At 39.5% G+C, this 19,178-nt stretch overlaps 1 protein-coding gene across 1 annotated transcript in view; it reads left to right on the top strand.

Annotated features, from left to right (window-relative positions):
* IRAK3 (interleukin 1 receptor associated kinase 3) overlaps window positions 1–19,178 on the top strand; it is a 49,009-nt gene that overhangs the window by 7,644 nt on the left and 22,187 nt on the right. The window contains exons 2-5 of the mRNA XM_065887131.1: window positions 8,457–8,639; window positions 13,870–13,934; window positions 14,770–14,824; window positions 16,070–16,221. Coding sequence (XP_065743203.1) covers window positions 8,457–8,639; window positions 13,870–13,934; window positions 14,770–14,824; window positions 16,070–16,221 — 455 coding nt within the window. The remainder of the gene's footprint in view (window positions 1–8,456; window positions 8,640–13,869; window positions 13,935–14,769; window positions 14,825–16,069; window positions 16,222–19,178) is intronic.

The raw sequence follows: 19,178 nt of genomic DNA, 5'->3' as shown, positions 1-19,178 counted from the left end.
AATTTGATCTAAATGAATTATACATTTTATGGATGCTAAGAATACTCTTTTAGTGGTGTTTCTATTCCCAATGCATCATCATTGGAGAAAAGCTATTAAGATTGTACGGTGAATCACCAGTTAGGGAAAGAGAAAACATTTCATTTCCAGTCCTGGAAGCAACCCATGCTTTCAGGATCCATTTTCACTGAGCTGGGTCAGTTTCAGCACTGTCAACTATGTACTCTTGGAAAACGCCTTTGTCTAATCTAGCTTTCCTTAGACTTAGTGCAAACTCAGAAACCTTTGCCCCCCGGGGTCAGTGTTACGGAACTGTAAAAACCTCAGCTCCTTTGGCATCTGTTCATTCACCCTCCAGCTAAATCTAAGAGATGTGCTCAAGGGAGTCATGGCCTGTTGCACTTTTTTTTTAAATACGTAGTGGATTTATTTTTAGTTTTTTTATTTTTTACATCTTTATTGGAGTATAATTGCTTTACAATGGTGTGTTAGTTTCTGCTTTATAACAAAGTGAATCAGTTATACATATACATATGTTGCCATATCCCTTCCCTCTTGCGTCTCCCTTCCTCTCACCCTCCCCATCCCGCCCCTCCAGGTGGTCACAAACCACTGAGCTGATCTCCCTGTGCTATGCGGCTGCTTCCCACTAGCTATCTACCTTACGTTTGGTAGTGTATATATATCCATGCCTCTCTCTCGCCTTGTCACAGCTTACCCTTCCCCCTCCCCATATCCTCAAGTCCATTCTCTAGTAGGTCTGTGTCTTTATTCCTGTCTTACCCCTAGGTTCTTCATGACATTTTTTTTTTCTTAAATTCCATATATATGTGTTAGCATACGGTATTTGTCTTTCTCTTTCTGACTTACTTCACTCTGTATGATGGACTCTAGGTCTATCCACCCCATTACAAATAGCTCAATTTCATTTCTTTTTATGGCTGAATAATATTCCATTGTATATATGTGCCGTATCTTCTTTATCCATTCATCCGATGATGGACACTTAGGTTATTTCCATTTCCGGGCTATTGTAAATAGAGCTGCAATGAACATTTTGGTACATGACTCTTTTTGAATGATGGTTTTCTCAGGGTATATGCCCAGTAGTGGGATTGCTGGGTCATATGGTAGTTCTATTTGTAGTTTCTTAAGGAACCTCCATACTGTTCTCCACAGTGGCTGTATCAATTTACATTTCCACCAACAGTGCAAGAGGGTTTCCTTTTCTCCACACCCTCTCCAGCATTTATTGTTTCTGGATTTTTTGATGATGGCCATTTTGACTGGTGTGAGATGATATCTCATTATAGTTTTGATTTGCACTTCTCTAATGATTAATGATGTTGAGCATTCTTTCATGTGTTTGTTGGCAGTCTGCATATCTTCTTTGGAGAAATGTCTATTTAGGTCTTCTGCCCACTTTTGGATTGGGTTGTTTGTTTTGTTATTGAGCTGCTTATAAATTTTGGAGATTAATCCTTTGTCAGTTGCTTCATTTGCAAATACTTTCTCCCATTCCGAGGGTTGTCTTTTGGTCTTGTTTATGGTTTCCTTTGCTGTGCAAAAGCTTTGAAGTTTCATTAGGTCCCATTTGTTTATTTTTGTTTTTATTTCCATTTCTCTAGGAGGTGGGTCAAAAAGGATCTTGCTGTGATTTATGTCATAGAGTGTTCTGCCTATGTTTTCCTCTAAGAGTTTGATAGTTTCTGGCCTTACATTTAGGTCTTTAATCCATTTTGAGCTTATTTTTGTGTATGGTGTTAGGGAGTGATCTAATCTCATACTTTTACATGTACCTGTCCAGTTTTCCCAGCACCACTTATTGAAGAGGCTGTCCTTTCTCCACTGTACATTCCTTCCTCCTTTATCAAAGATAAGGTGACCATATGTGCGTGGGTTTATCTCTGGGCTTTCTATCCTGTTCCGTTGATCTATCTTTCTGTTTTTGTGCCAATACCATACTATCTTGATTACTGTAGCTTTGTAGTATAGTCTGAAGTCAGGGAGCCTGATTCCTCCAGCTCTGTTTTTCATTCTCAAGATTGCTTTGGCTGTTTGGGGTCTTTTGTGTTTCCATTCAAATTGTGAAATTTTTTGTTCTAGTTCTGTGAAAAATGCCAGTGGTAGTTGGATAGGGATTGCATTGAATCTGTAGATTGCTTTGGGTAGTAGAGTCATTTTCACAATGTTGATTCTTCCAATTCAAGAACATGGTGTATCTCTCCATCTATTTATATCATCTTTAATTTCTTTCATCAGTGTCTTATAATTTTCTGCATACAGGTCTTTTGTCTCCTTAGGTAGGTTTATTCCTAGATATTTTATTCTTTTTGTTGCAATGGTAAATGGGAGTGTTTTCTTGATTTCACTTTCAGATTTTTCATCATTAGTGTATAGGAATGCCAGAGATTTCTGTGCATTAATTTTGTATCCTGCTACTTTACCAAATTCATTGATTAGCTCTAGTAGTTTTCTGGTAGCATCTTTAGGATTCTCTTATGTTTAGTATCATGTCATCTGCAAACAGTGACAGCTTTACTTCTTCTTTTCCTATTTGGATTCCTTTTATTTCCTTTTCTTCTCTGATTGCTGTGGCTAAAACTTCCAAAACTGTGTTGAATAAGAGTGGTGAGAGTGGGCAACCTTGTCTTGTTCCTGATCTTAGTGGAAATACTTTCAGTTTTTCACCATTGAAGATGATGTTGGCTGTGGCTTTGTCATATATGGCGTTTATTATGTTGAGGAATGTTCCCTCTATGCTTACTTTCTGCAGGGTTTTTATCATAAATGGTGTTGGATTTTGTCAAAAGCTTTCTCTGCATCTATTGAGATGATCATATGGTTTTTCTCCTTCAATTTGTTAATATGGAATATCATGTTGATTGATTTGCGTATATTGAAGAATCCTTGCATTCCTGGAATAAACCCCACTTGGTCATGGTGTATGATCCGTTTAATGTGCTGTTGGATTCTGTTTGCTAGTATTTTGTTGAGGCTGTTACACTTTTAAAAAGGGAATTCAGAAATTAATAAAAAGAAAAATGGGGAATAGAATTATGTGGGAAAGCTGACATCCCCTGGAACTTGAAAGGTTAACTCCACATTTCCTTAATAGTTTTAAACTGTTCCTTTCCTACTAAGAGAATTGTGAGCCATGAAATGTTTATACCTTTTTATGTGCAAATACTATATATGAGACTCCTGCTGCTATTGCTGCCAGATGGATCTTCGAAAAACTAAAGCTTCCATCTTTGCATCACCTCCTCAGAAATCTTAGATTGGCCCCATTTACTTTCAGGGAAAAATTTTAAGTTACACTGACACTCAGGGCCTCTGTCGGTCATTCAGCAGATACGTATGGAACATCTGCTATGTGCTAAACACATTCCTATGCAGGTAACACGGAGACTTCATGGAACTTGTTCACCTTTTCTTTAAGTTGAACCCTCTGCTCTAAGCACAGTGGTCTCCTCTTTGCCCCCTCATGCCCTTTTCTTCATTTCTGGAACAACTCTCCATCTGACAGGCTCTTCCCTCTTCCTTCATCTGACTGAAACCCCAGGCCCCTGCTGTTGCAGAGTCAGCTGATGTCCCACCACCTCATGCTCCTTCCCGGGCTGTGGTAGCCCACACGGACATCTTCTTTCTTCACCCCTGTTAAATGATGTGCATGTCTTATCTCACAGAGTCAACGTGGAAAGGGAACTGTTTTAATAAGAAAAACAAAAAGTCCTGCTGTGTGTTACATAAATTGTTAATTTATATGGTACATTATGCCTCTATAAATGTTAGCCAGTTGATTTACTAACAAAGTAGAAATCCAAATTTTCTCTCTGCTGAAATTTTATATTTAGCATTCCCTTATTGGAACGTTCATTTGGAGACTGGGAAGTGTTTTAAAGACTGGAGGTGTTTTAAAGTCAGTGCTTATGTAATCAGCAGGCCAGCGAAGGGCAACTAAATTTAGTGTCTGTTTTAGGAGGGACTGTTTGTCGAAGGACATTCACTGATGAGAAGTTTGAGATTGCTCAGTGAGGCTGTGACTTGTCTGGAGTTGTACTATAGGTTGGTGACAGATCCACCACTAAACCCACATGTTCCTGCATATATCCAGGGGGCCACGGTGATGTCTGGACTGGTGACTTTTCTCATTAGAAGTCAGCATAGTCTATGGGGCTCAGAGTTCATTCTTTTGTCTTGTTTTCTAATCTTAACTTGAGTGGTTTTTTTTTCTCCCCAGGGTAGTATACCCTATCCAGTTATTCCTTAAGAATTGGCCTCTCTTTAGAAATACTCATAGTTTTAAACTTGGCTCAGGCTCCAGAAACCACCCCTCTAGGAAGCCTTCCATGATGCCCCATCTTTAGTTAGGGACCCTTCTTCGTGCTCCACTCACACATGCTGTGTGCAGTTACTGCACTGTTGCGCACAGTAGATGCTCAACAAACGTTTGAATTACGCTGATATACAGTATTTCCTCCAAGAGCTTTTAGAAACAGTTAAAGTGTTCATAAAAATGTGCCTCAACCAAATAGGCAGATGACATCATCCAAAAATACTTTAAAATAGAGTTAGCGTGTCTTGCCAACTATTTTTGCTTTGAAGGTTCCCTTCTGGTTTTTTTTTAGTGCTACTCTATCTAAAACATATTGGCATTTGGACAGTCCTTGCCTCTTCATGAGACATCATCTCTACAAAGAGATGTAAAAGGAAGATAGTCTTGCCAGAACTTAAAATATGGAAGAAGGGCAAAAACATTCCAACTTAATGAATGATATCATATATTTTGTAGTAACTGTTTTCCCCCTACAGCCTAAGCAGGCATTCCGATTGAATGTTTCAATTTTATCTTCCCTTGTTTGACATGTACTTACCAGAGCAGCCACTTCCTTTCACTCTTTTCGGGTATAAGATGTGACTGAAATAACAAAACACTCTGACTTCCCTGGTGACACAGTGGTTAAGAATCCACCTGCCAATGCAGGGGACACGGGTTCAAGCCCTGGTCCAGGAAGATCCCACATGCCACGGAGCAACTAAGCCCGTGCGCCACGACTACTGAGCCTCCACTCTAGAGCCCGCGAGCCACAGCTACTGAGCCCGCGTGTCACAACTGCTGAAGCCTGTGCTCTAGAGCCTGTGCTCCCTAACAAGAGAAGCTACCGCAATAAGAATCCCGCGCACTGCAACGAAGAGTAGCCCCCCCGCTCGCTGCAGCTAGAGAAAGCCCACGCGCAGCAATGAAGACCCAACATAGCCAAAAATAAATTAATTAATTAATTTAAAAAAATAAAACATTCAAGATAAAAAACTTTGTATGTGTTAGGTTAGACTAAGTTATACTGCAGTAAAAAACAAAACGAAAAAAAAAAAAAACACCACCTAAATCTCAGTGGTTAGCATAACAGAAGCTTACTTTTGGCTCATGGGAAGAGCACTGAGACTCCAGGGCAGCTGATCTCCATGTGATGGTCCAGCATCTTGGGGCACCCCCATCTTGACATGTGCTTCTACCATTGCTGTGACAGGGATGGGAGCCTGGTGAATTGCACCCTGGCTCTTCAGCGTTTCTGGCTGGAAGAGACACATAGACGTAACCAACCTAGAGCAAGAAAATATCATCCTCTCTGATGGGGTAGAGGACTAGAAATATTGGTGGGCGCTAACAATGTCTACCAAGTCCATTTTTTTGCTCCGAAATAGGGGCAATAATGGTATCATATTGTGATCTCTTTCAGCTTTTAGGATTTACTTACAGTCTCAGCAGGAACATAAAACTGAAGGAAATTGAATAGTCCAGCAAACCCTTGTAGGACTGAAACTATGGGGGCAAGGGCTGCCATATTAAACAGAAGACATTTGCCTTTCTGATGTCTTTGTTCAAAGACTGTAACCTTAAGAAATTTTTAAAACCTGTGGAGTCTGAAACAGACTGAACAAAAGATAGTTCCCTAGGGCTTATTGCTCTTCTTAGAGCTGAGAACCTGTTTGTCTTACAAAAGGACATCAGCCTTTGGAGAACATCATTGTTGGAAAAGTGAGCCCTTCCATGAGGTTACCTTGATTCCTCTTGGAGGTCAGCTTCCATATTTGTGTGTGGTAGAGGGAGAGGGGCCGATTCCCACAACCAGTGACAGTGATGTGTTGCAGGTCCCCACAACCACTCTCAGGTGACAGTTGGATTTTATCTATAGATCTGTATCTGGCTGCCTGAATTTTTAAGACTCTGGAGGATAAAGGTATGAGGGGATGCTGCCATCACCATCACCAGCCCTAAAACACGTTGCTAATTTCAGTACTCAGGATGGCTGGCCTAATCCGGGAGTACTGTCCCAGGGACAAGAAAGCTATTCTTTCCATCTGTCGTTTGCTTGCTTTCTTCCTCCTTTGCCTTAAAATACACTTTAAAATTTGGGAGTTATGCAGAAAGGCCGTGTAATATCTTACCTGAAGAATCCTATTATCTCAGGGTGCCATAAAAAGTCATATACTAAATCAACTATACTCCAATAAAAATTGTTTAAAAAGTCATATACTTTCAGTACAGCTTTAAGGTATTTATACAGGACCCTAAATAAGTCATATACACTGTTTTCGAGTAATTAAAATCCTGTTATCCCAGTAGAACATTTCCCTGACCCTACCCAGATAATAACTTTTAATTGCTCAAAAATGATCAGCAAAGACAGTCCAGAACACACAAAAAATTTTTTTAACATCCTTATTGTAGTATAATTGCTTTACAATGGTGTGTTAGTTTCTGCTTTATAACAAAGTGAATCAGTTATACATATACATATGTCCCGTATCTCTTCCCTCTTGCATCTCCCTCCCTCCCACCCTCCCTATCCCACCCTTCTAGGTGGTCACAAAGCACCAAGCTGATCTCCCTGTGCTATGCGGCTGCTTCCCACTAGCTATCTATTTTACGTAGAACAAAAATTTTAAACAGCGTTTCATAAAAGCTTCAACAAATGAACCTAACTGTATTATCAATGAGTAACCACACTGAAGAGAATGAGAGAGAAAAGAACTAAGTAACCTTGGAAAACAGGCTCTTCCCAGAATACCCTTAGCCTGAGGACAAAAACACGTGTGCACAAATGCTGTAATTTGATTAGTTAATGTGTTCTTCACAGGGATATGGGTTAGCCATTCTGAACGTACTTTATGTACATAGTAGAACTGAACAAACAAGCAAATATATTGTGGATAATGAGAGCAAAGTTTCTCACTGTGTGAGAATGAAGTTATATAAGTGAGAAAGGTCTAAAATGTGCCATATGGTATTGACTTGGATCAGTTAAAAATCATGGTTTTTAACGTGTGTACAGACAGAAATACAGATGCATGGGTGAGAGCACATACATATATTTCCCACCTCTGTCTGCTTGAAAGACCTGGCAGCAGTGAGCACATCTAACATCTAAGTTCTTGCTTTTTAAACACCATTATCCAATAAAACGAATCAGGACTCCTTGGAAAAGTAATTATATCAAGGGCTGGGGCAGGGGGAATACAAAATGAGCCTAGAGCATCTTGTAAAACCAGAACAATAAGAAAGTGTTCCCAAAATGATAGGGCTTGCCAAAAGAATACAGGAGCAGCCTGAAGGGACAAAGCTGGAGCAATTTTAGCAACAAAATAAATAATGATGCTATTGGATTTTAACCTGTAGAGTAAAATAAATATCCATGAGTCCACACTGATATAAATAAATTAATTACCTAAATAAATGGGGAAGAAGAGATAATACTTTTTTACAGAAGAATTGTAGTTAATGAACATAGAAGGAAAAAGGGAAAATTGAAAAATACCAGTAAGCGAACCCCACAGTAATAATTATGATAAACAAGAACCATAGATAGATGCAGATATTTTTAGGCAAAATCTGAGAAGCAGGTTGCTTCCATAGTCTCAGAGTATCTCCCCCAACATAGTTATTAGTTAAAAATAATTAATAATAATTTTATAGTGGGGAAACCTGCAGACATCACCTTAACCGAGGGATCAAGGTTAACATCACCCGTGATAAGACATGGACATCATGAACCTCTTGATACTATGCACTGAGAAGGATACAAGAGCATTTCACTGTCCTTAAAGATAAGGAAAAACTGAGGAACATCAGATTAGTGGAGATTAAGGAGAAGGAATAAGTAATTGCAATGTGAGAAACTGGATAGGCTCTTAGAACAGAAAAAAGACATCAGTAGAAAAACAGGTGAAATTAGAATAAGGTCTTCAGTTTAGTAATCTCTGGGTCTGATCTTTGTACCATGGTTACGTAAGATGTTAACATTAGGGGAAGTTGGGTGAGAAATACATGCTAAAATTAGTTCAAAATAAAAATATAAATAAAATGCAACAGAACATATAAGGTACACACAAAAAAACAGGGATTCCAATAGAAGTAAACTATTCTTTGGTTCTTCCTATTACAATTTCCACAGCGGAGCGACTTTCAAGCAGCTGGCTGGATGTTCGTCACATTGAAAAATATGTAGACCAGGGTAAAAGTGGAACAAGAGAATTACTTTGGTCCTGGGCACAGAAAAACAAGACTATTGGTGACCTTTTACAGATTCTCCAGGAGATGGGGCATCATCGAGCTATCCATTTAATTGCAACTTATGGTAAGCATTGATTCTAACGATATGGCTCTTACTCAATTTTATATGAATTGTAACTTGTAAATATTGTATTTTATCTAAGACATTGACTGGTCATGCTGTATGTCAGTGATTCCTTACCTGTGACTTTTATCTGAAGCGGGGTTTGCAGCTTCACACTTTTGTGTCTGACACTTTCTTTTCTTATTGCCTAACTTATACAACACATTCCCTTCTACCACTTTATAGTTTGGTTTTTAAAAAATATTTATTTACAAGCTACGCTTCTTAAAATGTTTCATTCTCACTTAGTTAAGAGAATCAGCTGTCTAAAACTCTGACTCTCTGAGTCATAAACATGACCAGAACCACAATATGAGGAAAATACAAATAATGCTATAATTTGTTTTACCGTATGATTAGAAGTTAAAAATAATTGGGTTTCCCCGTTGTAGTTTAGTGCAGATGATACCTCCAAAATAACCCTGGGATTTCTCTGTTGTCTTCACTGCTGTTTTCATGCCATGGCTTTCTAACTTCTAACCTGTTTACTGTCCGTTTCCCAGTGGCTTGATTCTTCCCTCTCTTTGTCTTCTCTTTCTGATGCCGTGTCATGCGTTACATTTATAGTAACCTGATAAATAAAGCTCATGAAGTTTTCTCTGTTCACTCTTTGTCAATAAGATAATCTCCCAATGTCACCTGTTCTGTTTATTCCACTTTAGATTCATTGACTTCAACAAGAATGATCTTGAGTGATCTTGGGTCTTATGTTATAGATTCAGGGCTCTTAGGTTGGAAACTCCTCTAAATCAGCAGGCTTATTCTTTGGCTTTTTCATCCAGGCATATTTTTAGTTCTGTGTATTTGCACACATGCTCTTTGATAATATATTTTGTCCACTCAAGCCACTGCCTCATCACCTAAAGAAGCTTTGCACACACAAGAAGAAATCCCAAGAGGTTTGTACCAGAAAACTGTAGCTTCAGAATGACTTTTATTTTATAGGTTTTTCACATTAATAAGGTATTAGACAGTTCCCAATAGGCTTCCACCATGATATTATCTGTATAACTTGGCTAATCCCTTTTTTCTGTTGCACACTATTTCTTCACTTAGGTTTGTTTTTTCCTTAATGTTTATTTATTTATTTATTTTGTCCACTCCAGGTCTTAGTTGTAGCACGTGAGTTCGTCACTGCAGCATGTGGCTCTTTAGTTGTGGCATGTGGACTTCTTAGTTGCAGCATTCGGACTCTTAGTTGTGGCATGCGAACTCTTACTTGCGGCATGCGAGCTCATAGTTGCAACATGTATGCAGGATCTAGTTCCCCAACCAGGGATCGAACCCCGGCCCCCTGCATTGGGAGTGCAGAGTCTTACCCACTGGACCACCAGGGAAGTCCCTTCACTTAGTTTTATACAGCAGAATGCTTCACTCTGAAGCTGACTGATCAGGTGAAATGCAGTGAGTCTCTGGGAGCTGTAAATGTAATGCCTTTTCATTATCTGAGCCTTTTCCAGCCACTGAAACCACCCACGTGACTTGTTGTTCACGGTATAAACTCACACCAATTTGATAGGACACGGGTATATTTTATACTTCAGTGTTCTGGAATAGATTTCAGGGTGTCTTTTCACACTCTATGTTGTTTATTTATGCAGCGGGGAATTATATGGACAAAAATTCCACATCCTTGGTTGACTCCTAGTCTGTTGCACATGGAAAATTAATTTATTTTTTACAATGTGGGATTAGTTGATTTGTGGAAAGGCAATCAATTACTGCCCTAATACCAGGGGGTAGATACATCTGAGATGAAAAGGAGGTTACTGCTTTGTTCTGAATCCTTTGCTAAGGAAAATAGCATTATTTATTTGCAGTTTATTGAGTTAATGCTTTAAATTATGATCTTAAAAACATTAATTGTATAGCTTGTTGAAAGCAGCCACGTGATGGTTCATTGGAAACATCTAAATGTAGCCTGCTGCACAGGTGTTTCCTATGAGAGCAGCTCACTGAAGTCAGGAGTTGGAGCTCCTAATTGAAATGCATAAAGATTTAGTCTTTCTTTGTTGCTACCATGAACAGAGTTATCACTTATCTAAATAATCTGTTTTTGCCTCACTTTCCTTAAAATTGTTCCGGTTGGTGGGATGGTTTCACGTTAATCACCTTAGTCAGGCCATTTTGGATCTCCCATTTTATATGACAGTGAAGTATTGTCTCTCTTTTTATGTGCAGCAAGAGGACAATGGCTTTTAGTGCCCTTGCAGCCGCCAAACTTCAAATTTTGTTCTACACAACAATACCTTATTCAGGATGTTTGCTATTTCTTGCCTAATTGCCCTCGCTGGAACCTCTAGTATAATGTTGAATAGAAGTGGCAAGACCAGCACATTCTTTTCTTGTTCCTGATCTAAGGAGAAAACATTCAGTCTTTCACCATTATGTATGATGTTCACTGTAAGTTTTTCACAGATGCCCTTTACCAAATTAAGGAAATTTTTTTTCTCTCCCTAGAGCTTCATCATGATAGATTATTGGATTTTATGAGTTTGTTCATTTTATTAATGTGGTATATTTTCAGATATTAAGCTAACCTTGGATTCCTGGGATGATCCCACTTGGTCATGGTAACTCATCTTTGTTATATGTTTCTGGATTTAGTATTTTGGTGAGGATTTTTGCATCTATATTCATAAGGGATATAGATCTGTAGTTTTATTGTGCTATTTTGTGTGGCATTGATATTAGGACAATATTGGCCTCAAAGAAAGATTTGGGAGTTGTTTCCTCCTCTTCTATTTTGGAAGAATGTGTGAAGAACTGGTCTTAAATCTTCTTTAAATGTTTGGTAAAATTTACCTGTGAAGCCACTTGGGGCTGGGCTTTTCTTTATGGGAAGTCTTAAAATATTAATTAAATCTCTTCCCTTGTTACAGACCCATTCAGGTTGTTTATTTCTTCTTGAATTAGTTTTGGTATCTTTCTAGGAATCTGTCCATGTCATTTATCTAGTTTTTTGACAAATAGTTGTTCACAGCATTCCCTTATAATTCTTTTTATTTCTGTAAGGTCAGTAGTTATGTCTTTTGTTCTTAATTTTAGTAATTTTGAGTCTTCTTTCTTTCTTGGTCAGTCTAACTAAAAGATTGTCAACTTTGTTTATATTTTCAAAGAACCATCTTCAGTTTCATTGATATTTCTCCTCTGTTTTTCTATTCTGTTCTTCTGTTTCATTTATTTCCACTCCAGTCTTAATTCTTCCTTCCTTCTGCTTCCTGTGGTTTAGTTGTTTCTTTTTTAGTTCCTCAAGGCAAAAGTTTAGGCTATTTATTTGATATTTTTCTTCTTTTTAAAGGTGGGCATTAACAGCAATAAATTTCCCTTTAAGCGCTGCTTTTGCTACATGCCATATGTTTTGTTATGTTGTGTTTTTGTTTTCATCCATCACAAAGTATTTTCTAATTTCCCTTGTGATTTCTTCTTTGACTCATTGGTTATTTATGAGTTTGGTGTTTAATTTCCATGTATTTGTCAATTTCCAAAAAAAAAATTTTCCTTTTGTTATTGATTTCTACTTTATTTATTTTTGCATTTTTAAAAAAATGTATTTATTTTTATTTATTTTTGGCTGCATTGGGTCTTCATTGCTGCACGCGGGCTTTCTGTAGTTGCAGTGAGTGGGGACTACTCTTCATTGCGGTGTGCAGGCTTCTCACTGCAGTGGCTTCTCTTGTTGCAGAGCAGGGGCTCTAGATGCGCGGGCTCAGTAGTTGTGGCACGTGGGCTCAACAGTTGTGGCTTGCAGGCTCTAGAGCACGGGCTCAGTAGTTGTGGCACACGGGCTTAGTTGCTCCATGGCATGTGGGATCCTCCCAGACCAGGACTTGAACCCGTGTCACCTGCATTGGCAGGCAGATTCTTAACCACTGTGCCACCAGGGAAGCCCTTGATTTCTACTTTAATTCCATGTAGTCAAAGAATATGCTTTGTATGATTTCATCCTTCCAAATTTATTGAGGCTCATTTTATTGCCTAACATGTGATCTGTTCTGGAGAATGTTCAACGTACACTTGCAAAGTATGAGTATATTCTTCTGTTTTGGATGGAATGTTCTATAGATGTCTGTTCGGTCTAACTGATTTATAGTTTTGTTCAAGGAGGCTTATTACTAATTGATTGTATTTTGTTGCTAGTCTTCTAAGCAAAATAATCTAGGAAACATTAGAATACAATCTAAGAAAATCTAGAAGATGAAATAAAACTTCTGAAGTCTGAATCAAAATGTCAGAAGTAACAGCAAAATATTGCAGAGTTTTAATTTTTTGTAGGAAGCTACATAGACTTCCTTAGTTCAGACAGAAGTAATAGTCTTCAATTGGGCAACATTTGTGGGCATTTGTGATTGATTGCACGTGTGCACACACACACACACTCACACTCACTCACCCCTCTAATACCTTATGGCACAAGATGGGATAAAAAGTGAACTAACCGAGAGAGGTATAATCCCATAATCGTAAAAATTTTAAATACATGTACAAAAAACTGATAACAACATTGCTTTTTTCCTGTCAGTTCTCTCCTTCATACTTCAATATTTTTAATGATGTCTAACAATAATTTAAGATAGGTGCTCATGGACTTCCCTGGCGGTCCAGTGGTTAAGACTCCGAGCTTCCACTGCAGGGGGCACGGGTTTGATCCCTGGTCAGGCAACTAAGATCCCACGTGCCGCGCCTCACAGCCAAAAATTAAAAAAACAAAAATACAAACGAACAAACAAGAAAAAAAGATAGGTGCTCGTGTTTTAAGTGAACAAAGGTATGTTTGTATATTTCATCATTAGAAAGCTCTTTCACATATGGAAATTTGAAACCATCCAATGGGAATGAAACTGAGCTTTAGAAATGAACCTTACTAGCAAGGTATTTATTTTCAGTGTAAAAAAAGTTTGTTAAGAACATAACATTTTATTTATTTTTTTTTTTAATTTTTATTTATTTTTGTGGTACGCGGGCCTTTCACTGTTGTGGCCTCTCCCGTTGCGGAGCACAGGCTCCGGACACGCAGGCTCAGCGGCCATGGCTCACGGGCCCAGCCGCTCCGCGGCATGTGGGATCTTCCCGGACCAGGGCACGAACCCGTGTCCCCTGCATCGGCAGGCGGACTCTCAACCACTGCACCACCAGGGAAGCCCCAGAACATAACATTTTTTGTATCTATATTCCCTTATTTCTCTTTCAGGGGCAGCCTTGAATCCTTCAGAGCAGAGTCATCAGGGAAAAGGATTTCCGATCATGTTATCCAAGGTACAGCGTGTGCGCGTGGGGAATGACCCTTGAACCCTGTTGCATATATAATTGAGTGTAAGGAATGAAGTTATCAGGCAGAAAAATGCTGTATTTGCAGGTACTTTTTTAAATTCTGGAGAGCTTGAGCTCTCATTCTTGTTCATTTATTTGGGGATTCAGGAAATTGGAGATTTGTAAATGTTTGAAGAGTTAAGAGCTTTGTCCCCTCAGTGATCTGTCAGAGATGAGTCTTAGAACTTTTAAGAGTACTGTAAGTTACGCATTTGTCTTAACTCAGCTTTTAGTTTTCCTGTTCTAGTGTTTTGCATGTTACTGTTAGTTTTTATTAAAGCAAATTAGCGGTGATCATTTTTATAGCAATAGAAGTCATTTAATATTGACTATAGGGCTTCCCTGGTGGCGCGGTGGTTGGGAGTCCGCCTGCCGATGCAGGGGATGCGGGTTCGTGCCCCAGTCCGGGAGGATCCCACAGGCCGTGGAGTGGCTGGGCCCGTGAGCCATGGCTGCCGGGCCTGCGCGTCCGGAGCCTGTGCTCCGCAATGGGAGAGGCCACAACAGAGAGGCCTGCGTACCACAAAAAAAAAAAAATTGACTATAACTATGACTATGACTATAACTATGACTTTGATACTTGAGTTTTTACCATTGGTATGGAATATATATAGCAGTGAATACTATTGAATAAAATAGAATAACTTTGCTTTCTTCTAAATTAGATTCCACCCTGTTGCACTGTACAGTCCCAGGGGGAGCTTTGGATTTCTGTTGGGGTTCTGTTCTTTCTAGACTTTATGAAATTGAATTATACTTTAATACGTATTTCTTCTCCTAGGAAACAGCTAGTGTCACAGTGGATAATGTTCTTATTCCTGCACATAATGAAAAAGGTAAGAAAAACAAAACAACTTTTCTTTAAATCATGTTTTCCTTTAAGTGAATTCATGAATTCTTTTAAGTGAAATTTAAAAAGATCCAATAAACATAATAACTATTCATTAATATGCAGATTCAGGATAAATTTTTCATGATATCAAAATATTCTCAATTTTGACTGACACATAGTTCTGATGGGTGATACATTATTGTTATATTAAAAATTCGTTGGCCAGTAAAGAGCATAACTGTGGTCTCAGGAGAATTTCATGACATTTGCTATTTTTATGTGTCATAGGAAGACATTTAAAAATTATGTTGGGTTTTATACAGTTTTAGAAATTTTCATAGCACTTATAGAGAAATCTTTAGAGGTGATTGTAGAGCAGTGCTGAAGGTCACTATGAAAATCAGTTATTTTCCACACCAACTTTCCTACTTTATCAGCAGGGAGAATAATTTACTTCTATCTGGGAATCATTCTGATAAACTTTAGTGGCTATTTAAGGCTGCCTAGCCTAATCTTTGCCACTAGATCCGATGCTTCTTTGGTTCAAAAGAGAATTAGGATAGTTAGATAAGGTTGTGGTCCTTTAATGTTTAGCAAAAAAGGTTTAAATCAAACAGACTAAGTGTGTAAATATAGCCAAAATTGGTCTCTGAAGCATTTAGCCAGGCTTTTCCCTTTGAATTTGTATTTGATTACCTTTGAAATGTTTCCTCCTAATCTCTGCTTTAGATGATTTTTTTAAAAAGCTGAAGCATCTCCCTGATTTACTCTGAGCAAGTTAGTTAGCCATTTGGAGGATTTGGCTTATGAAAAACATTTCTCCCAGTCATGCTTGGAGAATATTATTTAGTCATATCGAAATTTCCACTTCTATAATTTTTTTTTTTTACTGGTTTTAGGTTCATAGTGGGTCAACAGCAATCTGTTGATTTAATGACAGGGAAACAGTCTTGGAAAAGTTTCCCCAACTAAGTTGTCTGGCTGATCTCTTTGGAAAGGTGATAGAATCACAGTGCTTTTGTTTGAATATCTAAAAAGCCATTGGCTCTGTGGGATGGTGGGAGCCAGGCCCAAGTAAATGTACAGAGAGCACATGATGGGCTTCAGTTTTTGCTCCTGGGCCTTTCTCTGTTGACTTTTCACTGGGCCCTGATTTGTTTCTAGTAGGGAAGTCTTGATTCTTTATAATGATGGTTGATTCTTACAAAGAGAAAAAGTAACTTATCTTCTCCCTACTTTCCTTCCTAAGGAATATTGTTTAAATCCTCCATCAGCTTTCACAATGTCATAGAAGGAACCAGAAATTTCCACAAAGACTTTTTAATCGGAGAAGGGGAAATTTTTGAGGTATACAGAGTGGAAATCCAAAACCGAACATATGCCGTTAAATTATTTAAACAGGTATGGAAAGAATTACTATCACAGGATATCCATTCCATTTACTGGCTCATATTTCACATTAAAATGTGTCATTTTTCATCAACATTGAAAGGAGGTATACTTGAAAATAAAATTTCATAAATGGAAATAAGATATATGACCTCTGGTGACTGGAGAAATGACTGAGAAATGAATGCCTGTCTTGCAGGAATGTGGAAGTTAAATCCTTCCCCTCCCCAGATGTATGGCCTGAGAAAGACTTTTCTGAAAAGCGTTGTTAGGACCATTGGGACTTTGCTTAAGATGGTCGGATTGTGCTGGTCTGCTCCAGTTTTCCTGGCTTTCTAGGATGGGCAGCGCCCTCTCCAGGCAGCTTCACAGGCTAAGCCACAGACTGAAATTCGGTGCTACTTTATGAATCGTCGTCTTCAATCCCAGTTCAGGAGAGGGGGAAAGAGGAGGCTTTGGTAGGAGCAGCATGACAGTGATCGGTGCAGGAGGTTAGAATACAGCTGAGTACAGCCAGGGAAGCAGAAAGGCTACTGGGGGTCCGACGCAGGAGTCAGGAGGAGATAGGTCTGCACACGCATACCCAAAGAGCTGTTCTTCATTGTTGGTCAACAGCCAATAAACATTTACTAAACTTCTTTTACGGGCTGCGTGTTGGGTGGAGATGAATAAAGCATAGTTACATTCTGCAAGAGTTCCCAGTCTTATGGGGAAACCAGGTAAAGAAACGGTTAAATTGCAGTGTGGTAAGCACTTTAGCAGAGATTTGCCCCAAAGGTGATGGGAGCACATAGAAGATAGGCAGAGGAGGGGCTGGCGCAGAGTAACCACGCAGTAAACATTTCCTCAGTAAACAAATGGAAGAGCGGATGAAAGGCGGTGACCTGTCAAGTGGATTTTGAAGGATAAGGAGAATTTCTCAGGCAGCGAGGGAAGTACTTTCTAGATGGAAGAGATAGCAGGTGCCCAGGCCTAGAGGCACATGCATGAAAGCCCGTGTCTCACTCACGAAGACCAGTTCGTTTGGTGGAGTAGAGTTTAGCGTGAGAGGGTGGGAACGTAGTGGCATCAGATGATACTGGAAAGATAGGTGAAGTCCATGGATGGTTTCTAAGTAGGAGAGTGAAAGGACGAGATTTGTGTTTTGAAGTATCACTTTGATTACCGGTCAGATGATGGACTGGAAGTTGGCAGGGGCACTGGAGGAAAGACGGCAGGAATTAGACTAGAGGTAGAAAGACCTGGCAGAGGGATATTTCAGATGTGGAAACTGAAGTGGATAGGGCTGAAACCTGTATTCTCCAGTTTAATATTAGAATCACCCAGGAAGCGTTTTAAAAACTGAGCTCTGCAGCATCTGGTTGGGTCAGAGTAGTGGTGGTGGTAGGCGTCCCCAGGTGGTTCAGATGTGTGACCAGTGTTGGTAACCGCTCTAAGCCAGGGCAGAGGCAGTGGGGATGGCAAGGGAGGGTACTATGTCTGAAAGATGAGGTGAAATGGAGCAAATCTGGTGATCTGTTAGACAGGGCTGGGGAAATAGGGGAGAAGGAGGGATCTGAGGTGGTTCCAGTTTTGCAGCTTAGATTACAGGGCCTCTTTAAAAAAATTATTAACCCAATTTGTCCATTTCCTCAAACTGCATTTGCCCCACTAATTCTGTATAGACATCTCAAGATTCCTGAGAAGATGAATGTCTAATGAAGAAACGAAACAATCTATTGTTATAACCATTCAACAGGAAGAATGTGGTTACTCTAGAGGTGTCCTAACTGAAGGCTGCTTCTTAGGGCCGGTGTGTCCCTGGCCCCATTTGTACATTCTCTTCTGGTTGAGCCCCAGGACCACCTCCCCAAAGACTCCATGCGTCTACTTTCCTCTTCTCTCTGCAGCTGCCACCAACTCACACTCCCTCTTGAGAGTGTTCTTTCCAGGGGTCTGGCTTCAGAATGAGATGTCTTTGCCCTTTCTGTCCCAAAGACAATGATCATTTCCTTGATTGCCTCCGACCCCTCCAGGATGGTTTTGGTGACCCTCCTCTGTACAGTCGCAGGAAAATACCACTGTCTCATAGTATTGATTTCTTCATCTGCCTCTCCCAGTGGACTGGATGGTTTTCTTTAAGGAGCTTTTATTTATCTTTGTATCCCAATGCTGTATTACAGAGCCTGGCCTATAGTAGTTGCTCAATAAATGTTTGTTAGGTGAATTGAATGAAGCACATAGGCTGTTCTCATGAATTTAGTTGCTATTCAGTATTAGTAAAAAGGCAGGAGGTAACAAAGTTACCCAAGACCTAGAGATTGTACAAACTCCTACACACACATACACATACACATCAGGAAAAATGAGATAATTTAATGAAGCCTTAGCCACACAACATTTTTTACTAGAAATGTAGTTTTGTAACATTGAGACCTTCATTTCGGTAACCTTTCTCAGAGGGACTGAGGCTGGGAACTGTACTTAGGTGTGTTAGATTAGTGTATCCAGCTCACCTGGGGATCTTAACAGTGCAGATTCTGATTCAGCACATTTGGGTAGGGACCTGAGACTCAGCATTTCCCACCAGCTCCCAGAGAAGCACAGGACACACTTTGAGCAGCAAGAGTGCTAGGGTAGCATGAACACAAAAACTAACCCCTTCACTTTTTTCAGATTAAGAAAACGAGGATCCCAGGGAGGTTTGGTGACAATAAGTCACAAATAATGAGTGTTAGAGGTGGGCCTGACACCCAGTCCACTCGCTCCCAGGGCAGTGGTTTTTTAAAATGTAAATTCTCATAATGTGGTCCTGGCAAATGATTTGTTAGACTAGTTTATTGTTTCTGACTTCTTCGGTTAACTTGGAAAATAGTTTCCAGGATTCCTGTTGGATTTCTCTCCTTTTGTTCCTGAGGACAGAGAGCTCTAAAAACTCTGCCATGGGACTTCCCTGGTGGCGCAGTGGTTAAGAATCCGCCTGCCAATGC

This window comes from Phocoena phocoena, chromosome 11 (assembly GCF_963924675.1).
Source record: "Phocoena phocoena chromosome 11, mPhoPho1.1, whole genome shotgun sequence".
Classification (NCBI taxonomy): domain Eukaryota; kingdom Metazoa; phylum Chordata; class Mammalia; order Artiodactyla; family Phocoenidae; genus Phocoena; species Phocoena phocoena.
This window is presented reverse-complemented; position numbering and strand designations above follow the sequence as displayed.